Source organism: Ambystoma mexicanum, chromosome 14 (assembly GCF_040938575.1).
Source record: "Ambystoma mexicanum isolate Mex_15411 chromosome 14, UKY_AmexF1_1, whole genome shotgun sequence".
Classification (NCBI taxonomy): domain Eukaryota; kingdom Metazoa; phylum Chordata; class Amphibia; order Caudata; family Ambystomatidae; genus Ambystoma; species Ambystoma mexicanum.
Window position 1 is genome coordinate 143,739,219 of NC_090940.1, and position 25,190 is coordinate 143,764,408.

The 25,190-nt window shown below is 46.5% G+C and overlaps 1 protein-coding gene across 2 annotated transcripts in view; it reads right to left on the reverse strand.

Moving 5' to 3' along the window:
* The window catches only part of LOC138527502 (uncharacterized), a 260,309-nt gene that overhangs the window by 34,657 nt on the left and 200,462 nt on the right, over nucleotides 1–25,190 (reverse strand). For both annotated transcript variants that reach the window (XM_069638745.1, XM_069638744.1), the window contains exon 4: nucleotides 1,148–1,382. In XM_069638745.1, the coding sequence (XP_069494846.1) occupies nucleotides 1,148–1,382 (235 nt within the window). The remainder of the gene's footprint in view (nucleotides 1–1,147; nucleotides 1,383–25,190) is intronic.

Consider the following 25,190-nt stretch of genomic DNA (forward strand, 5'->3'; position numbering starts at 1 on the left):
AAGAGAAACATGTAATTCTCCAGACATAATTTCAGCATCATAGAGCAGCATCTGATTATGTTGCTTATAGACAATGGACCTTGAGTCCAGGATAGGTTTACAAGGCAATAATCCATATTCATGTTTAATGCTGGTGTACAAGGAAACAACATCAAGTGATACAAGATTAGGTTCCCATACCGGAGTGAGCAATTTCTGTAATGGGTCTGAACTGTCTCAAATATAGGAGTTAAAATCCCTAACAAATGGTTGCAAAAATGTATCCAAAAATGTCATTGTTGCTTGAAGGACAGAGTTATTGGAGGCCACAATTGGCCTACTGGGGGGGGGGTATTCAAATCTCTATGAATCTTGGAAGGAAATACAAAATAGACATAACTGGATAATCACATTTCAAAAACAATACTTCCTCCCAATCAAGCAGATTTTTAAAATTTCCAATCATTCAATAAATGATGAAAATCTTTTTTAATATCATCTAGTGCGGATGCTGGTACAATTTCATAACAACCTGTTTCTTGCAATTGACGTAAACCTCTTTCAGATATAGCTTCCTGTCCCAGAGAACTACTCCTCCACCCTTATCTGCCTGTGGGATCACTTTGCTCTGATCATTTTGCAAAGATTCTAATGCAAGAGCTTGCTCATCGCTCAAATTAAGTTTCAAATTTGTATAGCTCATTTGCCTCTCCAATTTCCTGAGATCCTTAATAACTAACTCCTTAAATACATCGATCATTGTTAACAATATTTTGACAAAATATCGACCTGGGTTTAAAGTACTAGTAATACTATGGCCAGTGGAAATATCAAATTTGTCAGATCATTCCAGATCACAGAGGGTCTGATCTACAGGCAATTCTAAATGTGGTTCCATATCAAGAGATTCTAAAGAGATCAGAGCATTTAAATGTGCAAACCTCTTCACACCCCAGATTTCATCACAACTGAAACACTCCTCTATCCTCTTCTATAGACAATCGCTCTTTTACAAGCTGCTCCTCCTACAAGAACAATCTCTGTAAAGTGTCACACTGCTCCTTGGAGCCACCTAGCGTGGAAATTAGATGAAGCGTTTTACACATCGGAGGTCATTTTCATGAGCCAAATTAACTATACTTGCAGAATGAATAACAAATCCGCTCACCTGAGGTACAATTTGGTTAAACGTGGAAATGCCTTGGGAATGCATTTCAGCATTCTTTGGTCAAAACCATGACAGAAGCTCAGATCCAAATGTTTCAACTTCCTTGTAGTACTCAGGAGCACTGTGAAACAGTCATTCCTGATATGCATCCCAAAAAGGCTCAGGGTTTCGAGATGGCCGGGCAAGAGATGTTCCCAGGCCAGTGGAACCACAACCAAACAATAAAGTGAGCTCCCTAGAAGAAAAAAGAAATGCGATGCTACCAAGATCTTGAAATGGTTTTAACAGTTAACAACACAAGGTGTTCTGTGAACTTTGTTGATATTTGTCAGCGTTTCTTGCATGGAATACAAAATGATGAAAACAAAAAAAGGGCCATTTATCAGGATGCTCCTAAAACAGAAGGAAACAAGAAAAGCACTCGGGACTCCATCATTCAAAAAATCAGTTTTACTTGAATGTAGGCAGCGAAAACTGCCACACACAATCCAGAGCTTACCACCAGAAGACATTATTCCGATTGTACAGTAACAGACTGCATGAAGGGTAAAAGGTGTAGTCTTGATCATGCAACGAAGGGGTTGCATGAGTATCAATTCAAGATGTTTGGGCAGGAACATTCACACATTAGTCTGTCAAAACGTCCCGGATACTGCTAATGAAAATGGCAAAATTGGCCCAAAATACAAATAATACCAAATTGCAACCAATTCTTCAGTTTTAGAACATTCCCTCTCTCAAGGGTTTGCGGCTACAATGAAATCCCATGTTTGGTTGAAATATATTCTCAAGGGACCTGTCTAAAAGTGTTCACCCTCTGCATGGAAGGTCTAGATAAATACATAGTTCTGCTTTCCCAGAAACTCTTGTGATCACCCCAAAGAATTTGCTGCACTCATCTGTGGTGGCATCTGCAGACTCTGCTCCGCGGCGTTCAGCCGATTGCACCACACATGTGCGGACAGATGTAAAACAGGGAATCCAACTTGGTGGGCGCGCTTTATGCAACTGCGTCCAACATGCCCGTAGAACGTCCAATGTACAATTAAATACAGATAATCACAATACAGAAAAGCATGACCAATCCTGGTAGGCCAATAATTATCATGCGCAGATGCAAACGCCAAAACCTGATTGCCAACAGAGGAATGGGCCCACAGGGCATAGAAAGGCTGGTTCAAGGCACAGTGGTGTGGGTGTTGGAGAAGGAGGTTGGGTTAGGAATTTGGAGAAAGTTGGCAATTTAGGAGGGAAGCCGTGAACAGAATCTAGAGAGACGTGGGGGAGGGTGGAGACAATAGTGAGAGAAGAGCCATCTGTGACATTAGATTAAGGAGAGGAAGGAGGAGGATGGTGTAGAATATCACGAGGAGGCTAGAAGGCATCAGATGGTTTGGAGCCGAACAACAGGAATTGGGATCAGAGTACCAGAAGGAAGAAGACATGTCCGAGGCTAGTGAGGTGGCAGCTAGCAAGAACAGAACGGACCAGGAGCGAATTCTTGGCCCAAAGCTGTGGTAGGAGTGAGGCTCCATTCGGAATGTGGTTAAACCCATGGTGAGAGGAGAAACGAGAATGTGGTGCAGCGTCAAGGAGGAGCAGGACCAGAGGAAAAGTAGAGCGGTTGGGGTGAAAGGCTAATTCGGGACAAGTAAGAAGGCTGTGATCAGGCTATTTTAATCTTACCTGTGGAAACTGGATAAGGCAAATTAAGTTGGCTCCGTCATGAAGGCAAAACGGAGTGTCCCTGTATTTGCTAGAGAAAAAGCCAGACGCTACCCGGTTTATCAGCAGCAATCTAGGATGCGGGCTTATCCGAGGAGAACCATTCACAGAGGAGATGGAATAGAGCGAGGGAGATAAACCTTGAGCATGTGAGTACGAGGGAGAGGTTGTGACCACAGAATTGAACTCGTGACCAGGACACTTTGTTTACATTAGATAACTGAAGGGACACATTTTCTGTTTAACACTTTTGTTAGACTCCACCATAATGGAAAAGGGGAAAAAACATAGCAACCTTTCCAAAGAAGACATTTTTATTTGGGACTGTTAGTTATTTGTTTTGGAAACACCCAAAATAAGAGTCCCAGAAACGGTGGAAGTTCAAAAGTAGGTTGGGTTTTACTGGTGGGGTGGCTACTGCCTGTGTAACTGATAAATCTCCCCTGACCATATGAAAACAACTATACAAAAGAAAGTGCGATGAAAACATTCCCTTGGCTTCGTCTAGTCTGTTGATCCATGTCCACGATATGACTTCATAGATCTGCAAGTACAACAACCAACTTATTTAGCACCATCTCCACCTTTAATTCGGAAATGTGGTTTTCTACTAAATCCCCCCAAAAACAATCCAAATTCATATGAATCTCTCAGATCAAGTTTGGGGTATATACAAATGTCAAACTATGCTGATCGAGAAAAACAGAAATTAGGATTAAAACATATAGGGTTTTTTAGCGTAATGTTTTGCACAGGCCTCTATGGAGTACAGGATGCGTCCACTCCTCACATCCCAGCGAAGGGCTGTGAAGCATCTGGCACCATGAGGGTCTAGTAAATCCTTTCTCAAGGCAGACTTTGAAAATATCAGCTTTCGTGAGAGTCTTCTTGTAAAGAAAAAAACATTTTGTGCCACAGGTGTTATTCTTAATTTGGAGTTTTATGTTGTGACGAATCTGGCAATGTCGTCCTTCATTCCCTAGGGGAACCTCATGCGGCCAGGGTGGTGCGGCCACAGTCCAGAAGAACCTCTGGGTGTGACAATATGAGGTAGGTTCACATGGTGAGGGAGTTCCACTATGGACTTGGGGACAATAACCCAGAGAACATGGTATCCCGCTTACCCAACCCCGGTTGACACCCAGGACACAACTCCCCAATCCTCCATATCCTATCGTAATTTTGAAAAAGGCCATCCATGGATGACAAATAGAAAAGTCCCTAAATACGATTTACGCATAAGTTATGTGTCCCCTAGAAGTTGTATAGATTTGAAGTCATAATGTCTGATAAATGTGCACACTGTAGAAGGAGGGCTGGTCCTTTTTTTAGTTTGGGCTATTATGGGGCACAAGCGCCATCTATAGGCCAAAGCTATTGCTTTAGAGTACAGTTAGGGAGAAATGGCATATGAGGAGAGAAACGAGGCTTGTAGGTGTTTGGTTATTTGCCCACGCATTGACTGCCCATGCCAATCCCTATGGCCATTGCCACTCAGTTCGAAAGATAAAATGTGGCGATTTGTACAAATGGCAATACTGGTTTTCTATGGTGTGGACAATGCCAGCGAAATTTGGATCTGAAACTGTCCTGCGCATCGGAAACTTCCACAGCTGGTCATATATAAGGGCCTGCTACTGAAGGTTTGCAGAGATCCCTTGATTGCAAAGAGAAATCTGAGAACGGCATGGATGCTCCAAGTTGATTATTGTTATTGAATGACCAGACGGCGCTGTTACTCCCTCAAAACGGCAGTAAACACAAAAAACATGGAGTGAAAATATTTCAAACTAAAAATATGAAAGGGACACAAACGACTGCCCCCCACGTTCTCCCATGCAGCGCCATCGATAGGTTCAAATGAGTTGTCACAGCAGAGCAGTGCCAAAGGAGGGAACTCTAACATTACAACCTGATCTGAAGAACTGTAGGGTAAAAATGCAACTTTTAACTTCTAGGCGCCAAGAAGCATGGACTGCTAAAAGACAACTGTTTCTGGACTTAAAATATATTTGTATTACTCGAAAAATATCCCCACTGAAAATGCAAATTACTTTTTTGACACCCTAAAAAAAAGCAATGTGCTCCCAACTTCAACATTAAGCGAGCAAAATACTCCTGCTTCAAAATCTTACCTGGAGAGCAGATGCATCGGTCTGGAAAGGGGAAGGCTGGGTGTCTGGAGGAGTCGCAGGTGGAAGGGATGTACAGCACTTAGAAATTGATGTCTCCGCTGCACCATGTCAGTTCTATTTGAAGAGCATGGCTCAGCGGTCAGGTTTCCACACTGATCTTCTGAGGGCATCGGGCACGTGGCAGGAAAAAGCAGCTGGGTGATTGTGTTGCAAATTGCTGCTGTATAAATCTGGCTACCACACGTACATTGTGCTGCTTATCCCTGCAGACCATCATGGACTTGTGTTGCAGGTTAGTGTAGAGTGAATGTGCAAGCAGCTTGCTCAGATTCCTTGTAGGTAAAAGTGAGCATATTTCCCTGGGCCCCACAACAGGTAGACATTATGTGTGTAACGGAAACCTGGCTCACTGATGCACATGGCCCTACGATTGACCAAGTGACCCCACCTAGGTATATTTTCATTGGGAAACATCACGAGAGCGGGTTGGGGGTCGGAATCGCCATCATATGTAAGGAAGAACTTGGCATTTATAAGGTAAAGACAGATTGTGAGGGCTGTGAGATGTTACATGTGAAACTGATACCTAATTTTAATATACATTTTGTACGGTTTATAGTCATAGTTTCGAATCAAAAGATTCTAAAAACAAAAGTTTCGAAAACAAAAGCTGCGACATGCTATGTTTAACTTGCAAAGTGCATTTCTTTCGAAACCAATCCGTCGACAATAGTCATGGATTGGTTTCAATTGAAATGCACTTTTACATGTTAAAAGTAGCATTTCAATGATTTTTTTTTGTTGGTAACGTTGAAACGTTAGATGGAGCTGTCCAGTGCTGTAATTTCAGCACTGGACAGCTCTATTTAACGTTTTATGGTTTTAGTGTACATTGGGGGGGTTGCCCCCCAGGCCCCCCAACCCCTACGCTAACCTCCCACCACCCAACCCTAACCCAAGCCCCAACCCTAACCCTAACCCAAGTTTTGAAAGGCAAACTTTCAAATTTTTTTCAAACAAATTGTCATTTCCAAAAGAAAATGTAAAAGTTTGCCTTTCGAAACTTTTGGATTCGAAAAAATGACTGGACACCATTTTGTACTGATTTATAGGCGGCTCGGGAGATTCCAGAAATGTTTATGAGAACCTTATTAATGTGTTATCCCCAATGCAATCGGCTAATTCTGCAATTGTATTGTTAAGTGACCTTAAACTTTGGAAGGGACACCCTAAAGATAAGAAAGAGAAACCCTAAAAAATGATATTAGCATCTATAACATTGAACCAACACATTTAAAGGGGAACATCCTCGATTGGGTGGGAAGCAGAAACGTGGTATTGACAGATATTGTAACTGCACCATGTATTTGGTCTGACCACTCGTCCATTTCCTGCCATCTACAACTCCCGATACCACTCAAAGCACAACACAAACTCCCGCGCAAGGTCCAAAGTAGGAACTATCGGTCCATTGCGGCAGCCAACCTGGCCGAGTGTATAAATAGAGTGATGGAGAAAACAGATGATTTAGATGATCCAGATATCCTCGTAACCCACTGCAATAATGACTTGAGGACTATGCTCGACACACTCGCTCCTCTGAAAACACGAAATGTAAGAGACACTCCAAATAACCGAAAATGGTTCTCCCCAGCTCTAGCACTTTTAAAAGGTTGCAAAAGGCAAGCTGAACATGTCTGGATGAAAGACAAAACCCCTGAAAATAAAATAATTATGGATACTCAGGAAAAAAAAAAAAAAAAAAAAAGAGTACAAAGAAAAAATTATTGAAGCAAAAAGAAGCTATTTTAAGGATTGTATTGATTCAGCAGGAAACCAAACTAGAGAACATTTTAAACTTTTTAGATCTGGGGAGAAGCCCAAAGCTCTTAGTCAAATTATTAAACCTATGAAAGACGATTGTACCCGTGCCCAAAAAGCTTTTGCAGACAAAATTCAGTGTGCTCAAACAAAGATCAAGGAAGAGCTGGACAGACAGAAATCCACTGTCGCGGATAGAAAAGGGGAACGAGAAACCCTTACGCACAATAACATGGAAACAAATGTTAGAGACCAAAGCCAGAGACCACCGAACGAGGGGTTCGGGTTTTCCAGGACGACCATTGCAGAAATCCAAAATATATTAAAAACAATGCATCCAACAAGCTTCCCAGGAGATCTCCCATCTAAGTTGATTTTAGAGCATAAAGACATTTTCTCCCCGTTTTTATGTAGATTTGTTAACGCCACTTTTAAAACCAGTAATATTCTGCAAGTTATCAAAGATGTGGCAGTGAGCCCACTTTTAAAGAAAGGTCTAGATCCTAAGGATGCAGCCAACCTACGACCTATTACTAATATGCTATTTTTGTTAAAAATGTGTTGATAAAGTTGCAACCATGCAGCTTCAATCCTACCTGACAGCGGCTGGTATTTTACATAAAAAAGCAGTCAGGGTTCCGAAGCTGTCATGGTACCGAGAGTGCCTTACTGGACCTCCAGACACAAATGCTGTCTATGTTGGAAAAGTGCAGATCGGGCCTGCTGGTTTTATTGGATTTATCGGCCGCGTTCGATCTGCTCGACCATGGAATCTTGCTGGAAAGATTGGATTCTGTGGGTATCCTTTCTGAGAACGCGATCAGATGGCTGAAATCCTTCTTGGAAGGTCGCAAGTCAAGGGTTTACTGGGGAGACTCATCATCTGAATCAGAAGACATCTTTTGTGGAGCCCCCAGGGGGCTTGTTTATCCCCCCCTGCGTTTCAATATATATATATCGTCCCGTTATGTAGGAAATTGGAAGAACTTGGCTTCTTCTTTACAAATTATGCCAATGACTTCCAGCTGCTGGTAGAGTTGAGAGGAAATCTTGCAATAGATCAAGAAAGGCTAAATTAGGCCTACCAGAGTATAAAAAGCTGGATGTCATATAATTGGCTATGTTTGAATGGTACAAAAACAGAGTTGATGATTTACGGAACACAACAGGCGATAGACAGTCTAGACCAAAAGTTCGAAAATGTTGAGGTCGAAGGAAGTAGGATAAGAATGGCACACAAAGTAAAAACGCTTGGTACCTACATGGAGGCAAGTCTGGATGCAGGGGCCCATGTAGAAGCCAGTGGAAAGAGTACTAATTACCATTTAAAAGTACTAATGCAGGTAGCTCCTTTAGTCTCAAAAGAAAATCGGACTAAACTAGTCAGGGCTGTAATACTCCCACGACTTGACTACTTCAATGCCTTATTGTGTGGGGCCAGTAAGAAAAACATTTAAAAATTTGCAGAAGGTCCAAAATGCTGCAGTCTTGAATAGTCCATCAAATGGGTCGGAATGAACCTACATCTGCGGCTCAGAGGGAGCTGCATTGGCTCCCAATTTCCACTAGGATTTCTTTTAAAGTATTGACAGTATGTCACAAGTGCATCTTTGGACTTGCCCCCAATACCTTAAACAAAAGGCAGTTATTCATCATCCAAATAGAAATCTTCGATCTGCACAGGCCTGCTGCCTCAGGGTTGATCGTGTAAAAAGGGCTTGGGGAAATGGTCGTGCTCTCCCATTCCAGGCGGCAAGGACATGGAACAAATTGCCGGAGAGGCTCTGAGGGAGCAGGATCTTTTAGCCTTCAGAAAACTGCTGAAAACCAGATTGTTCGAGTAAACTTTATACCTCAACTGCATACTTTCCAGTTTTTTTTTTCTTCTCTGCGATAGCGCCTGGATGCCCACGGGATTTGGTGCTTTAAAAATGAAATAACATAACATACACCATGATTTTAACTGAACCGTGTTCTTCCTCATCCCTCTCCTTAGCATCATCCCCTGGTCCCTGCCTACCCTTATGTGGGCAGAACCATAGTTAAGACATGGCAGGATCAGACTCCAAGCAGAATGAGGGTGTGGAACTCGCATGCTGACGGTTCGGGAACCCCAGTAGACGCTGACTGTAGGCATCAGAGCTCACAAGATGCATGCAAGCCTATTCCATTCCTGCCATGGAGCCGATGGATGGCTCATGAATGTGGTCTCTCCCAATCACCAATGCTCACCAGAGTTCGGCAGATGAGTAACCTGCAAACTGCATATGTGGGGAGAATTAGTGAAACAACAATCATCAGAGGAGCAGAGGGCCTGAAGCACATTTGCAGTAAAATGACAGGAAGTGAATGAGGAGGAAATGGGAGAATGGTCCTTATCAGAGGAGATGCAACCGCTAATAGCGTTGTTACAGGAACAATGAACCCTGGCCCCAAATCAGACCTGGAACAAACCTGTGTAACCGCAAGAACACAGACGAACAACTGAGGTGGCTCAATTGATATCACAAGGTTCTGGGCAACGAAATCACAGAAGACAAACTCGAGGGAAGGAACCAGCTCCAAACTGATCTGGTATGACACTGGTAACACGTGCCACCGACCTGCCCTCACCAACACACCAGGTGCCCTCACCAACACACCAGGTTTCCACATCTACCTCTCCCTCTATCTGGCACTCAGTCCCCCCACGTACCAGTGTTATCTTACAGAGCCATGCACAGCGAAGCCAAGATCATCGACACAAGGGCACTCTACAAAACCACTTTACATTACCTTAAATGTATTTAGTGGCATGGAAGAAAAACAAAATGATGGAAACTAGTGTTATTGGGACCACATCCAGACACTGCAGAACAGAATCAAAAATTCCAAAGAGGAAGGGATGCACCATTTTGACAAGATCTTAAACCAGAAGATGGAACCCACCCTACTCCGCCACATCAGGCTGGAAAGAAGCCCATGAACCACAACCACATGAGATGCAGCAGACCCCAGGAGTAGGAGGATTCCTCAAATGGTGCCTCAAACATCAAACTCCAACCCAAGACTTAACTACACAAACTATACTCCGTCTACGTAATCAATTGCAACCAAATTCAATTGGTCTCCCTGTTTTCCTACCAGTAGAACATCTGAATGTACAAAAAATGCAACATCCAGAATACGGTCTACTATAAGACCCATCCGTTTGATTGCCAATGAGAGGGAAAATGTTAAAATCTGATCAATAAGTGTAGAGAAGAAAAACCTTCCACAGTTTAAAGACAGTCTCAGACCACGCCTCTCAACTATAGATCTGGCCTATACTGTCAACTATCTGGTGGAGAAGTACATGCAGACGTTGAACAGCAATATATACACAACATTCCTGTATTAGGCATCATTCAACCTCCCTAACCAATGGAAACAAGGTTGAGAGATAAAATGAGATTAACAACTATGAACACCCAACAGATAAGACTCTGGCAAAGACGTTTTTTTGCAGAGAAAACAAGACCAAAAATCAGCAAATCAAAATCAAAGGGGATAGTGAAAATGGCTTGGGACAAGACATCAACCAAACCAGCTGGGAAGATTCTAGAAATATTCCAGCTATTACCATGGAATTGAGGACAACATTAAGAAGAGAAGACTGACCCACCAAAACAGAGGCCCCATGACGCTGTGAGAAACCAGAGGGTGTCCCACGCGCTAGACCCCGGGGCTCTCTCTCTCTCAGGTGGCCAGGACACGGCCATTACCTTTGGATCCAGACCCTGGGGCTGGACTAGTGCGGGAGGATCACCTGGGTGAGGGGTCTTTGGGGAGTGGGGGTGAGACAGCCGATGGTGAGCCGCAGTAGCCCCCCCTTTTTGTTCATCTACCCCATCCTATTTTGTAGGAATTTCCGAAGTCCCAACTCCCCCCCACCCATTTTTACACAAACACTGGGCCGAGGAGGAGGGTAACAGAGTAACAAAAACCACATGGAAAAGGCCAGATCCCACAAGTGAAGATTGCATTGTGTTTCAAGGACACCAGCGACCCTCCCGGATGAACGGCAGAGTTGGGGAGGCGAGGCCAAGCCTGTGGTAATAACCTTGACTCGGGAATTGGAAATAGCAAACAAGAAAGAAGCGCACATAGCCGGTGAGTTGGCAAGCGACCTGAGAGACCGGTGTGTGTTAAAGCGAATTAAGTAGCAACATTATATCACAAGTGAAAGCTGCATGCGTGTGGATGAGACATGAAGAAAGGCAGACCTGTGGATGAACTTTGAAGTAAAAGGCAGCTGCGAGATCAGCGCTACTAAGTAACTGTGGGGTCCGGTGACAGGAAGTAACCCATGTGAAAGTCTCTGTCAAAGGTACATTGTTTGAAGCTACAAAGCAAACTAACAGCAAAAGTGAATTAAGTGAGAATAAAAGTGAACTTTGAGTCAAAGTGGTCCTGCAGTGGCCTGTAAAGAGAGCCACGCACATTCAAAAGTCTTTGACATCCGAAAGGGGTCCGAGCCCGATTGAGGGAGATCCGAAGCACAATAAGCCTGGGGAAGGGAGCCCCCCTGGCAAGTTTGTGTTGAACTGTGATGGGAGAGGTCTAAGCCCAACAGAGGGGGGACCTAGGTGAACTGTGTGCTGTAAGGTCTGCCTCCCTCAGAGGGAGACCTTTGTGAACTTTACGTTGGAATACAATTTTGAAAGTCAAGAAAGAGACTTTAATGTGAAAAGCCAGGTGAGCCTCAATCCAGGGTTTGGAACCGATTAGAGTGTTAGAAACGAGCCAGAGTGTGTCATCCTGCCTACAAGGACAGCCTTACTCTGTGAGGTTTAATGTGAGGAGAGCTGGTTCAACTATCTTTATTCTTTTGAACACTGTTTTTTCCTTTCCAAACATTTCTCCTTTTTAAACTTTTTGTACAAGAGATAGGGCAGGCATTAGGTTTTTGTTAGCATAAGCCATTTTGATTTGACAGACTCCACCAGGACTGTTTTGTTTATCGTTTGATGGTCGAGAGTACTTCCATCTTAGTTATAGGGAAAAATAGGAGTTTCTCTGACCCCACCATTTTCAATAAAGGTTTTACAAAATGGGGTTAGTGTCATACTTGTGATACCATGCCTTCCCTACAACGCCCACCATCTGAGTCAGACTCCCCCCACCTCTTCACTCTGCCATATTTGACACACAAGCATTTACTTTCACCAAAACCAAGATGGCGACTGACTTCTTCCGCCACTGCCGCCTATCAACTACTCTACTCTCCTTGCCCACCACTCTACCAGGCTATCCTACTCCCTCACTCATCGTCACTGTACCACTTTTTAATTAAGGTTTTTATTCGTTGTTTTACATTGTGCTTGCAATATCTGAACCCTCAATAAAAATTCGAATCAGAAAAGGTAGCGGTACGCGTCTACCAGGCTGAACCCTTTATTTTGGTCTGATTCAGACACTGTCAATTTCGATTCTTCCAAACTTTGGTGTTCAGTGCTATCGGAATAGAGTTGATATCGATATTGCAACCTTGCCTGGGTCACACCACATTAGCGATTGGACAGCAGAGGTAAGATGAACAATTTTAACTATGATCTTTTTTTGTAAATTAATCTTTATTGAAAATTCTTAAAATACACTCTTCCTTTCACATAACATGTTCTCACCAAAGTTGCTTACATTTTTCAACACTAACTCTTTAAACCAGGAAATTAGGTATGCCGCTACATCACCATACCCTGGATAGTAACCCAAGAGGCTGCATTTTCCAATCAGTTGCCATGGTTTCCAGCAGGTCGGAGGCGCAGTGCACCTTTTATCCATTATACTAATGACATTTAGGTCATGTGTAGGGCCAAACCACCTTATGATCAAACAGCCCGTTTCTTCTTGCCTGGGTTCTGGGAGCCAGCTATTTGCTACACTATTTTACCTGAATTCTAGGTGTTAGAAACATTTGGTCATTGCCATTTCTTTTCCAATGGGTCGGCAGTGAGGCAACACTGAATATTTAAAGCACTGACAGTACAGTGTTGAGGAGATCTGGCAAGGATAGGCCAGCGACCTCGCAGTTGACCTTCCAGATGGCTGACAGCACGGATCATAGGTGAAAGCAGATGGCTTAATACACAGTGGGCCTCATTATAAGTTTGCCGGTCCGGAAACAAGGGTGCCGGTAAGCTCACCGACACCCTTGTTTCCGGACCGACAAGCTACAAGTCTGGCTAGCGGGACCGCTGTGCCCGACAGGTCTGACCCTGCTGGGCACAGTGGCTACGGTAGGCAGACTTGTCACGGAAGCAACAGCACCATTAGAACCGGTTCTGGTGCTCCCATTGCCCCACTCCCACAGAGTCCCGTGGGACTCTATGGGAATGGCAATTTACAAATATACCAGCGCCTTTGGTACCCGGAGGTCAGGCACCAGAAAATTATTCTGAGTCAGACGGCAACCTGACGGTAGCACCGTCAGGGTTACCGCCGGACTCGGAATGAGGCCCATTGAGTGTATTATACACCCACAATTTTTAAAATAGTTTCTAGCACTAGTTTAGACACCATTACAGATGGTGGAAGAAGAATATCAATACTGAGCACAAGGTGCATACATTCGGTTAAAAAGTTATAGTGACAGATAATTTTATCAGAAAGAAAAAATATAAGTTCTTCATAGCACCCGAGAGTTGATGAACAACCAAATAAGTTTGCTCGGAACACGGGCTTAATCTACCACCATAAGCCTGCGTTAGCTCTGCCTTCCACCCCTGCTGCCTGCCATTGAAATAGAAAAGAGACTTTAAAGATAGCTCCATCGCTACTTTCCCAGCAGCCTACTTGGTTGCAATTTTTCTTAGTGGAAAAAAGCGTTGTGTGGCCCGTGTCAAGCATCGTTTCCTTAAAGAAAAAGAAAAAAAGAAAATGGAGCATCCCAAACCATGTGTCTGGGCACTAAAGTAAATAATGGGGGACTAGCAGGGCATACCGAATGGGTACGTTCTGGTGTAATAACTCCACTAAGGGAGAGACAATTTGTTCGAAGCATGTGTTTTAGATTCAAATAAACATTTACACATATAAATACAATTCTTCAATGAATACACATTGTACACTATTTCATACTATTCAAAATATACAATAAATTCATAAAACATACATAAAATGCAACATACAAATACAAAAGTATTCATAAGTGTAACTCTTTTTGGGCATGTTGTTGCTAACATAACCCATGTTTGATAGTGGGTCACAGCAGTGTATTTTATTTAACCCTTTTCCATTGCTTTAAGTGGGAAGCTAAATTTGGGGGCCCCCCTCAGGTTTGGGGGTGTGGCCCAAGTATGGGTGGGTGTTCGTAGGTCACACCACATAACTAGAGCCCCTCCCTCGCCTATGGGGGGTGGGGTCTGGTAAGAGCAGCAGATAGTGTCCCTGCCATTGAATGGTGGATCACTGCCCCCTCAAAGTAGAATTAGGTTTTTCACTCATATGCACGTCGTAAGCTGCAAGTCTACAATCGGTACCAATTTTATTGTAGATTTGTAACAAAGGACAGCCGTATCATTTTTAGTTTTTCTTATTTTGTATCCGAAGCGCTGATACTTGCAGGCAGCCCATTAACCGTGCAGCGCTTTGCTCAGACATAAAATAAGCAGGGTAAAGCAGCCCACCTTCTGGTTCTGAGTAAAGAGCGAACTCCAGCTCTTCTATTGTGTCCCCGCAGGCAGCCCATTCATTGAAGGAGACGCGTGGCTACAGGGCTGCCTGCGGGGACACAATAGGAGAGCTGGAGTGCACTGGCATTATAACCTCTGGTGCACCCAATTACTCCTTTTGTTCCAAACACAGGCTCCAAGCCCCACTGGGGGGCAGAGCCTGTTATCCAGAAACAAAAGGAGAGGCCAGGAGCACCAAAGGTATGACATCAATGCGCCGCAGCTCTCCTTTAGTGTCCTTTAGTGTCCCCCACAGGTAGCCCTTTAACCACACGACTCCTTAATACATTATTTCTTATATAGCGCTACACACCCATAGGTCGCAGAGCACTGAAAATAACAGAAGACATTATCTCAAAGAGCAGTAATGAATTTATTGACCACAGAAGCATGAAAGGCTGAGTTCACTCAGCAGAGATTTAAACCATCCACAGCAGGCTGAGCACAGATATGCTCCGCTCACTGTTCCATCTGACCGGCCTTGAATGAAAGGGCTGCCTACTGGGTGTTGCCTCTGTGACCCCCGGTCAGGCGAATGAAAGCAAGGATCCCTGGCGCTGCTCCCGAAAATGAAAATAAAAAACACGAACTGCCTTAGGATCAAGTATCATGTGTAAACGTTGGGGAGGGCGGTGGGAACAAAATACCGATTTGTGTGCTTGGGTAATTTTGCAGACCCAAAAGCAGAAGAGTGGCGGCAGGACGGTAGTTATGAACCAGGCAACAAGAAATAAGCATATCTAATGCCCCACCTGTGCCCCGGGCCAGTTGGTTGTACAGTTGTTTACGATATGTTTTTGCAAATACACAATAAAAAGTGGTGCAAGAAAAAAAAAAGAAATCGGATACACGGCGTGGGAGCCGCGCCAGGTAGCAGGAAAAAAGTGGGGTTAGAGTAAGGGACCTTCGCATGTGGGCACGCGAGGGTCCCATTATTCTAAAAAAAGAACAAATTATAAACTGGAAATGGCGCGAGCGGAGCGCCGGTTGACAGCTGGTGAACCCTTCAACATGGTTACAGGAGCTCCGCTCCAATGCGTTAGACCAGCACAGTGCGGGCCTCAAGGAAGGCAAAGTTCCTGATCAACATCTCAGCCATCACCCAGGTGGTCATTAATCACTGCCGGCCCGGGGCTCATTAAGTTACCGGCTCTCCCCACGGCAGGGGAGCGCTTAATGGTTTTAGCCCTCCTGGGGGCTGAACATAAGAAAAGGGGTCACCCCCCCATCAGGTGGTCCACCTGGACTCCCTGGGCCACACCTGGCAGACGTGGCCCAGGTGGAGTGGACTTGTGGGGGCTGGGGGGGTCCATGCTGCATCTAAGTGCTGGACTGCCACTTGCTACGCAGCCCAGCCCAAACAAAGACTTTGATGGTCCCACACACTGTTGCTGCTGCTAGCTGCCGCCTACTTCCACAAGAACCATCCAAGGAGAGTGCAGAAAGAGGAAGGAACATCCAGATGCCAGCAGCAGCCAAGACCTTGAGACAGCCCTGGCCAGGTTGTCTTGCAAATAAGGTCTTTATACATAGTTTTTAATACAATGCACTGTATAGACTTGTATATTTTAAAGACTCTTAATATTTGGAAGGATCCTTTTGTTATATTTTTGTTTTACTTTTTAGTAACGCGGCTGCTTAGGAGTAATTTAGGAGTACCTTTAGTTGTGTATAATGTCTTGTGTTTATCCCTTTTATACACAAACTCACAAAACCCTGCTGGTGAACTGGAAGAGCAGAAGTACGCTTTTACCAAATAAAAAGAACCGTACACCATCATTCCTTTGTCTGCCTTTCCTTTAGTGCTCCAGTTACTTAACTTTGTGTTTTCTCCTTAGGGATATTTGGGTATAGGGGTATTTGGGGAACCTACCTGCCCTAACATTTTGATCTTCCCTACCCTTACCTTTACCACCTTCCTAGCGAGGTACACCGGGAGAGCGAGGTGTGGAGACGGGTAAAAGGCGAATAAAGTTATAAGTGAAAGGTTAAGCTGTCTATTGTGTGCCCGCCTACACCTGTCGCCCTATAAGGTGCGTTGGAAGATCACCCTGCTACATTATTTGGAGGCCCTGCTGGGATCACCTTTGGTGTGCCTATACCCTCCCTTATCCTACCTACTTACCTTATACCTACCCTTTTTCCTTCCTGGGATAGTGTATAGTATGCTAGTGTAGGTTTCTGTTTTTTTTCAATCCGTTTTTTGTGCAAGGTTTGGATGATAATTTGTATATAGTATTATAGTCACTGTGTTTTGATTTTATCGGATTTGTCACCTTATCTGACAGACAAGTACCATCCTCATGGATCAGCTTCAGGTAGCCAGCTGAGCTGAGTAAGCCTGACCATTGCTTTATTATAGGTGACGTTCCTTGGAGCACACCTCTACACCAGGTGCTCAGGTTGACGGAGTCCCTAGAGTCCCTCACTGGCCAGGTTAAATGCCTGGGTAAAGCCCCGGGCCTAGCAGGAACCAGTATCCTGGTCTTTGATGGATCTAAGGAAGCTGATCCCGAGACATTGCCCCTTACCATACATGGGGGAGACCCAATAGTGTCCCATCCTCTCTATGCATTGAACACATGGTCAGTGTTGCAGGCTAGTGCACCAGTCACACCAGCTGTGCTTAGCCCAAATCCTTCATTGGCCAGCGCTGCGCCCGCCATCCTGCAGTGCCCAGTATAGATGCCTTCAGGGCTGCGCCCATAAGCACCCCTGTCTTAGCAGGGCCTAGAGCACATGCCAGTGCTAGACAGGGGGATAGAGCGCTGAACTGATTGCATCTTCCATGGCGGATGCTTTCAAGGACGTGTTGCACAAGTGCATCACAACATCATCTGAGCATGGCCCCTATTCCCGGTGAAGAGGAATACCAACTTAGTGCAGACCAGACCAACCAGATAATACATGACTGGAGAGATATAGACCGGGAGAAGAGACGTTGCATCATTGAGTCTGCACGGTTCTGCAATGAGTCTCATCCAGGCACTCCGTGCCACACATCCAGACCCCACAGTGAAGAATATCATGTACACGCTGGATGGAGTGTTTGGAGCTACTGAGTCTGGTCTCGGAGCTGATGGTGAAGTACCACCCCACCCACCTCAATAGGGTGAGCATCTCTCCGACTATCTGGCAAGGGCCGGGCCAATTCTTCAGCTGGCTTTGCAACGGAAGACAAGTGATCCGAAAAAGCCTGAACCTGGTCAGGCTACAACAGGTCATGTGCAGAGCCAAATTGCTGCTGCTGTTACTTCTGCAGCTACGACCCCGAGAACGGACCCAGAAACCACTACACTTTGATGTACTGGTCTGAGATGTGGGTACTCTGGAGTGCGAGATGGAGGACCCAGTGTACAGTTTACCAAGTCAACTGGTGTCTCCATACGCTGCCCCGAGTATGATCAGAGACATCAAGTGGAGAAGTTACGCCAAACCAATCAGACGATGCAGCTGCAGAGGGTGTAGGCCAAGCCACCACCTGTAATAGCAGCCAGGCCACCGGAGCGCAGAAGAGGCTCTACACCACCATCCCGAGAGAGAGAGGACACTCTGGCGCGCTCAAGAGCCACGGCACCCCCAAGTGAACCAACAGCATACCGCATCACTCGAGCTATGGCAATTCTGCCATAGGTGTGACAGGAGGGCCACACCATCCGTATGTGCACAAACCCACCATTACATCCAAGTCATGGCAAGGTTTCAGGCATTGAATAACCCAACTCACGTGATGGTTGGAAAGGCCAGCGAGGGCCACGAAGCAAAGCACCTGAATCCTTAATAAGACTACACTCCGACCGAGTAGAGGTGACAACCCACAAGTCTAAGCCACCAAACGGGCCCAAGGCTGCAGTGAAACCACCGGTGGGCAAGTCATCTGGGAACCAGCATCCACCCAGACCAGCTAGTCCACCCGAGGAAGATCATCTGTAGTCAAACTACCAGCAAGCGCACCATCCAAACATAATGGGCAATACCTGATGGGCTCGTAGGACCACCAGCCACTGTGACAATTGCCATCGCTGGCCGAAAGGCACAAACGCTTCTGGATAGCGGCTCACATGTGACCATCATTTAACCAACACCTGGTGCTTATCCCATTGAAGCCCTTGGTTGGGCTGAACATTTGCAGCGTGGGAGACAACTCTTGCAAATATCTGGGGTACATTCGGATCAGACTACAGTTTCCACGCGATGTAGCTGGAGACATCGCTCCTATCGACACCCTGACTGTGGTCTGAGCAGTCTGAGTGAAGATCCCGCAACACCAGTGGTGATTGGAACCACCTTCTTGATGTTCGACGCATGGCGGCGTTATGTCAGGAGATGGCTGGACCATGATATGCCAGCATGTTGTCCATGCACCCATGTGCCAACAGGTGTACTTGCAGAGACAGATTCGGTCCAGACTCCACTTCATGGACCCATTGGAGCTGTTTGCACCACTCAGTTCGGGCAGATCACAATTCCTGACACACACCACTGTGATGTTTCGTGGCAGAGTGCGACTCAGCGGGGAACAGCGACCAAGATGTCTGCTGATGGAGGCACCAGAACGTGGAGAGCTCCCAGGGGGTTTATTGGTACATCGGACCCTGGTGACAACAAATGGAACGGAACTGAAGACCATCCAGATACCGGTGATTAATGTCACCAATAGGACCATCCGTGTACCAAGATGCACCATCATTGCACAGTTCCACCTTACTGCATCTGTAGCCCCTACGAGTGTGGCCAACAGCTCATGCGAAACAGTGTTGGATTTGGAGAGCTTGGACTTTGGAGATTGACTACGTGAGGGAGCAGCTCACTCTGTGTGCTGAGGCATGCTCCACAAGCCTGTGGGACATTAGCAAGGGAATGGAGTTGACCATCAGATCCGGGTGTCTGATGACACTCCCTTAATGGAGCGGTCGTGACGCCTGGCCCCAGGAGACTTGGAGGATGCCTGCCACCATCTAGATGATCCAGGAGTCCAGGAGCTTCTCCCATTGTCGTCACCCGGGAAGAAAAATGGGGATGTCCGGATGTGCATCGACTACCGTCGACTCAACACCCGCACTATTCCGGACTAGTCACCACGTCCCGAGTGGACGAAGCGCTGGACTGCCTCAGTGGGAGTAAGTGGTGTCTCAGTCCTGAACTTGTGGTGTGGCTATTACCAGATCCCAATGCATCCGACAGATCATGAGATGACAGCTTTCATCTGTCCCTTGGGATTTTACGAGTTCGTCAGGATGCCTCAGGGAATCTCTGATGCACCAGCGACTTTCCAGCGCTTTATGGAGAAAACTGTCAGCGACATGAACCTCCTGGTGGTACTGATGTACCTAGATGCCATCATTGTGTTTGGGAGGACCTTCGATGAACACAACAGGAGGCTCATGAAGGTGCTGGATCGCCTGCGGGAGCAAGGGCTAAAGGTCAAAGTGGACATGTGCCAGTTTTGCCAGACAAGTGTCAAGTACATCAGACATATTGTCTCTGCAGATGACATCGCCGTGGATCCAGCAAAGATGGACACCCTCCTTACCTGACCAAGACCTCAAATCCTCAAGGAGTCACAGAGTTTGCTGGGATTCTGTACTTACAACATCGCCCGATCACTTGTGGGCCTCACCAAAGGCTACCCACCTACCCGGAGGAGCCGGAAGAACACTCAACTCTGCAGACCATCTCTATCACCCACAGGTGCCCTTTGATGAGTGTTGGACTGACCAATGCGAGCAGGCCTTCCGAGGAGCTCAAGTGGACCCTCACCAGAGCACCAGTTCCGACTTCCGCGGATTCACAGTTACCTTGCATTCTGCATGTGGATGTGAGTTTGGAGGGATTGGAAGCTGTTCTCCACCAGGAGACCAACGGTGAGACGAGACCGGTCGATTTCACCAGCTGAGGCCTGCATGCGGCAGAGAGGGATTACCCAGTCCACAAGTTGGAATTTTCGGTATTGAAGTGGGCCGTTACAGAGAAGTTCCAGGATTACCTCTATGGCGCCACCTTCATGGTGAGGACAGACAACAACCCCCTTACTTATGTGTTGAAGTCGGCAAAGCTGGATGCTATTGGACACTGTTGGCTCGCCGCACTGTCCACATACAATTTCAATCTACAGTACAGACCTGGTCGCACTAACAGTGATGCTGATGCCCTCTCTAGGAGGCCTCAAGATACAGCTGGATCCACCTTGTGGAAGTAGTTGTCTTAAGCAGGCGTCAGAGCCATCTGCCAGGCTGCAAGTCAGCAGAAGCCAGAAAGAGCCAGGAATGTGGATTGCTTGGAATCCTCAGCTGAGATGGTGCCCACCATCTACTGCAACATCACCAGTCTGGAGGTATCTGAGCCAAGATGTATGTATTAACTGTCACCGGCATGAGCGGAGCGCCAGTTAGCAGTTGGTGAAGTCTTTGTAGAAATGTTCAAAAGAGGTTGGGTCGATTCAAAAGGTAAATTTAGAAGGTCTGTGGGCCAACCCAGTTGGGAAGCCAAGGATTTTAGGATCACCTTTAGCAATGCGTAGAAAGGGAGGCCAGGTGGAACACAGTACCTTTAAAGTTGAGGAAGCTCCAGCGGTGGCAGTTGTTCCTGGCAGCGGGTGCAGTTCGCAGTTTCGACCAGGGGAAGAGAGGATCTCGTCGAGGAAGAAACTTGGAGTCGTTGCACTGCCCGGGGAAGAAACCAACTGCGGAGTTCGTCGGTTAAAAGGTGCGTCCTGGTATTCGCGGTCACAGTGGTGAAGCTTGGCTATCCGGCCGCCGGGGTGCTTGGCACGGGCGATTCGACCAGGAGCCGTCCTGGAAGGCGAAATGGTGAACTGGTTGATCCCACCAGCTCAAAGGAAGAAGACTCTTTCAGCAGAAGAACTTCTCTTGTCGTCGGGAAAGTGGTGAGGTCGTTGCAGCAGGGCTCCACCGGTGGTGTCGTCGTTGCAGATGGCTCAGCTTCTCCCCTCTTTGGATTTCTTAGGTCCTGTGGCGACTTCTGAAGTTCCAGTCCCAAAAGCTCTGCTTTTATGCAGAAAAACCCCCATTCAACAGCCTAGCTGTCACTCATACATGCTAAGTGGTGAGTCGGGCAGCTCACCACTGGGCCAATCAGAACAGAGTGCGACTTGGGTTGCTAAGGCAACGCAGTCTAGGGTGCCAATTCCCCCACCCACACATCCTGTGGAACCCAGACAGAGTGGCACCAGTTGGAGGGCTTCTGTGGAGAAGCCTGCCAAAAAGTGGAACAAAGGGCCCGACCTTGGTTGGAGTTACAGAGACGGACACACACGCCATTTTAGAAAAGAGTTCTGGCAAAAAGACCGAACTGGTGATTTAATATTAAATAAATAACCCGGCGGTATCTTTAACATTGCACCAAAAAGTTGTGCGTTTAAAATCAATGGGAAAATCCCATAGAAAATATTCCGGTGGAATATTTTGCGTGGTAACCACTGCCACCAGCCAGAAACTCGACAAGGGGGGACTGGACAGTGCCCTCTTGAAACAGACCCAGGGGCAATCGAATTAACCCCTTCCAGTACTTCCACAATATGATGGTGTGTACTGGTTCTGTTCACAATTTTGGACTAGTAAAGTCAATGGTGACTTTACATGCCCTGGGAGACAGTAGTCAGTCCCAGGGTATGGAATCTATGTTTGGGGGTCTCTATGACACCCCTGTGTTACTGCACTGAGGGTGCTGTGTAACACATACACAAAAACAGATGATACCCTAGTAAAAGACCCCATAGCCCATAAGCATACAAAAAGTCAAAGACATACCTCAAATCATGCCTAAGAATGGGAGGAAAAGAGTCTCACTCTTAGCAGGAGAAAAAAAAAAATCCAGCAAAGCTGCTGGGGGACTCACTAGGTTTGGGAAATTAGCCTTATAAGAGAATTCTCCCTAACTCTCCTCTATGTGCTGTTAGACTGTCACAGCTAGGCCTCAAGGAAGGCCTTCCCCTGAGTGCCTGATCAACAGGTTGGCCATCCCGCAGGATTTCATTAATCACTGCTGACCCCAGGGTTCATTAAATCACCAGCTCTCCCCAACGGCAGGGGAGCGCTTAATGTTTTATCCCTCCTGGAGGCTGAACATAACAAAAGGGGCCACTTCCTATTAGGTGGTCAGCTTGGACTCCCTGGGACACATTCCTGGGCCACACCTGGCAGATGTGGGCCAGGTGGAGTGGAGTTGTGTGAGGAGTGACCACGCTGCATCCAAGTGCTGGGCTGCTACTTCCTATGCAGCCCAGCCCAAACAAAGACTTTGGGGGTCCGCCTCCCCCACACTGTTGCTGCTGCTGCTTCCCACCCACTGCCACAAGAACCATCCAAGGAGAGTGCAGAAAGAGGAAGAAGTTTTAGTTACTTACCTGTAACTGTATTTCTCCAGCATTGGTATCTTTCATAGATTCAGATGCTTGAATATTCCCCGTCGTCAGACTGGGAATCCTCAGTGATAAAAATAATTATTAAAACATTTTTCTAATATACACACATTGCTACATAGCAATGCATGTACATAGCCCATTACGGCCTATGAGCCATTCTATTGTGTAGTCCATCCACCTCACTTTGGTCCTATATAGCCCCAACCAATGAGGTGGCAGTGCTTAAGCTCCGCCCCCGGCAGCCATCTTCAGATTTTGAACCATAGAGACTACAGTACGATGGATGCTGAGCATAGGAGCAGCCTCTCAGGGGAGACGGGCGGGCGGGCGCATGTGAATCTATGAAACATCTCCAGCATTGGATCTTTCATAGATTCAGATGCTTGAATAGAATACCAAGCAGTTAAAACATGCCACCATCATATACATATATGCATAAATACAGAAAACATATTTCTGATCAAACCTTTACCATGCAGCAACACAACGGTTACATACTCCGGGAAAGGTGGGGAAAAAAGGAGGCTGGTCCTACCTTATGCAAGGGGATGGCGGAGCACTGCCTGTCCAACTGCAGTTTCTTTGTCATCTTCAGCCAGGCAGTAGTGTTTAGCGAACGTGTGCAGAGTGCTCCACGTGGCTGCTCTGCATAGGTCCTTCAAGGCCATCCCTGCGTGGAATGCTGTTGACGCCGCCCTCCCTCTGGTGGAGTGCGCTGATGGCGGTCTAGTTAGAGGCTCGCCTTTCATATGATGGCAGTGAGTGATGTAGGACGAAACCCAGCGTGCCTGACTTTGTTTAGAGATGTGCTGTCCCTTGGTATGGCCAGAGAAAGCAATCAACAGTCGGTTTGAGGATCGGAACTCCTTGGTTCTCTGCAAGTAAAACTTCAAAACTCTTGCAACGTCCAGAGAGTGTAATGCTCTTTATGCTTCAGAAGTGTGATTCTGGAAAAAGGTTGGCAAAACGATGCGCTCAGTGAGTGTCATTTCCGACAGTACCATGGGAAGGACCTTAGGATGTGGCCTTAAGATGACGCGGTCCCTCTGGAACAAGGTAAACAGAGGCTCAGACGGTAAAGCTTGTAACTCACTGATCCTTCTGGCTGATGTGTTGGCCATCAAAAAGGCTGTTTTCCAAGACAAGAACTTTACGTCGCATCTGTGTATGGGTTCGAAGGGAGGTTCAATGAGGGCTGTCAAGATGGTATTCAGGCTCCAGTTCAGGACTGGCGTGGGCGTAGTACGCATCAGCCCTTTCAGAAAGACTTTAACGGCCGGCAAAGAGAGCAATGATTGCATCTCCGGAGTTGTTGTGTATGCCGCTATGGCTGACAGATGGACCTTGATGGAGGACAATGAAAGCCCTGTTTTAGCTAGGTACAATAAGTAGGGTAGAACTTGGTCAACCGAAACCGTGAGAGGATCGAGGGCAGATCTCTCGCACCACTTGGAAAATCGAGTCCACTTCCTGGTGTAGGTGACTCGTGTCGACGGGGCTCTCGCGGCCCTGATGATATCCCAACATTCTGATGGTAGCTTAAGATTCATCAGTTTGCGCTGCTCAGGAACCATGGCTTGAGAGATAGGCTCCTCGGGTGGTGGTGGAGGACCTTGCGGTTCTGTTGCATCAACAGATATTGATGTGCCTTGAGGCAAATCGGGGGCCACCGAGATAGATGCTTCAGAGTCGAGTACCAGACTTGTCGTGCCCAATACGGCGCAATTAGGATAATTTAACAATTCTGTTCCTTCAGTCTGCGCAGTACCCTCGCAATGAGGGGAATGGGGGGAAAGGCACAGAGGAACCTTCCTGTCCAAGCCACTGAGAACGCGTCTCCCAGTGATTGATACTCCGGGTACCTCGAGGCAGACCTTTGGCACTTCTTGTTGTCCTTGGTGGCAAAGAGGTCGATCTGGGGATGGCCCCACAAGGCAAAAATCTGTTGGATTTCCTTTTCGTCCAGCTCCCACTCGTGAGATGGCGTGTATTCTCTGCTTAGCTTGTCCGCTAGGACATTGTCCACTCCCGGAAGATGCTCTTCTTTGATCTGCCCCCTGGTGCAAGGCCCATGCCCATAGCCTTTGGGCTGCTTGCGATAGGATCTGTGACCTCGTGCCTCCCTGCTTGTTTGTGTAATGCATGGAGGTTGTGTTGTCTGTCTGGACTGTAAGTACCTGTCCAGCTACCACCGGCAGGAAAGCCTTCAGCGCCCACCTTATGGCCCTGAGCTCTAACACATTTATGTGGAGTTGGGACTCTTGTGCCGACCAAGTGCCCTTGGTTTG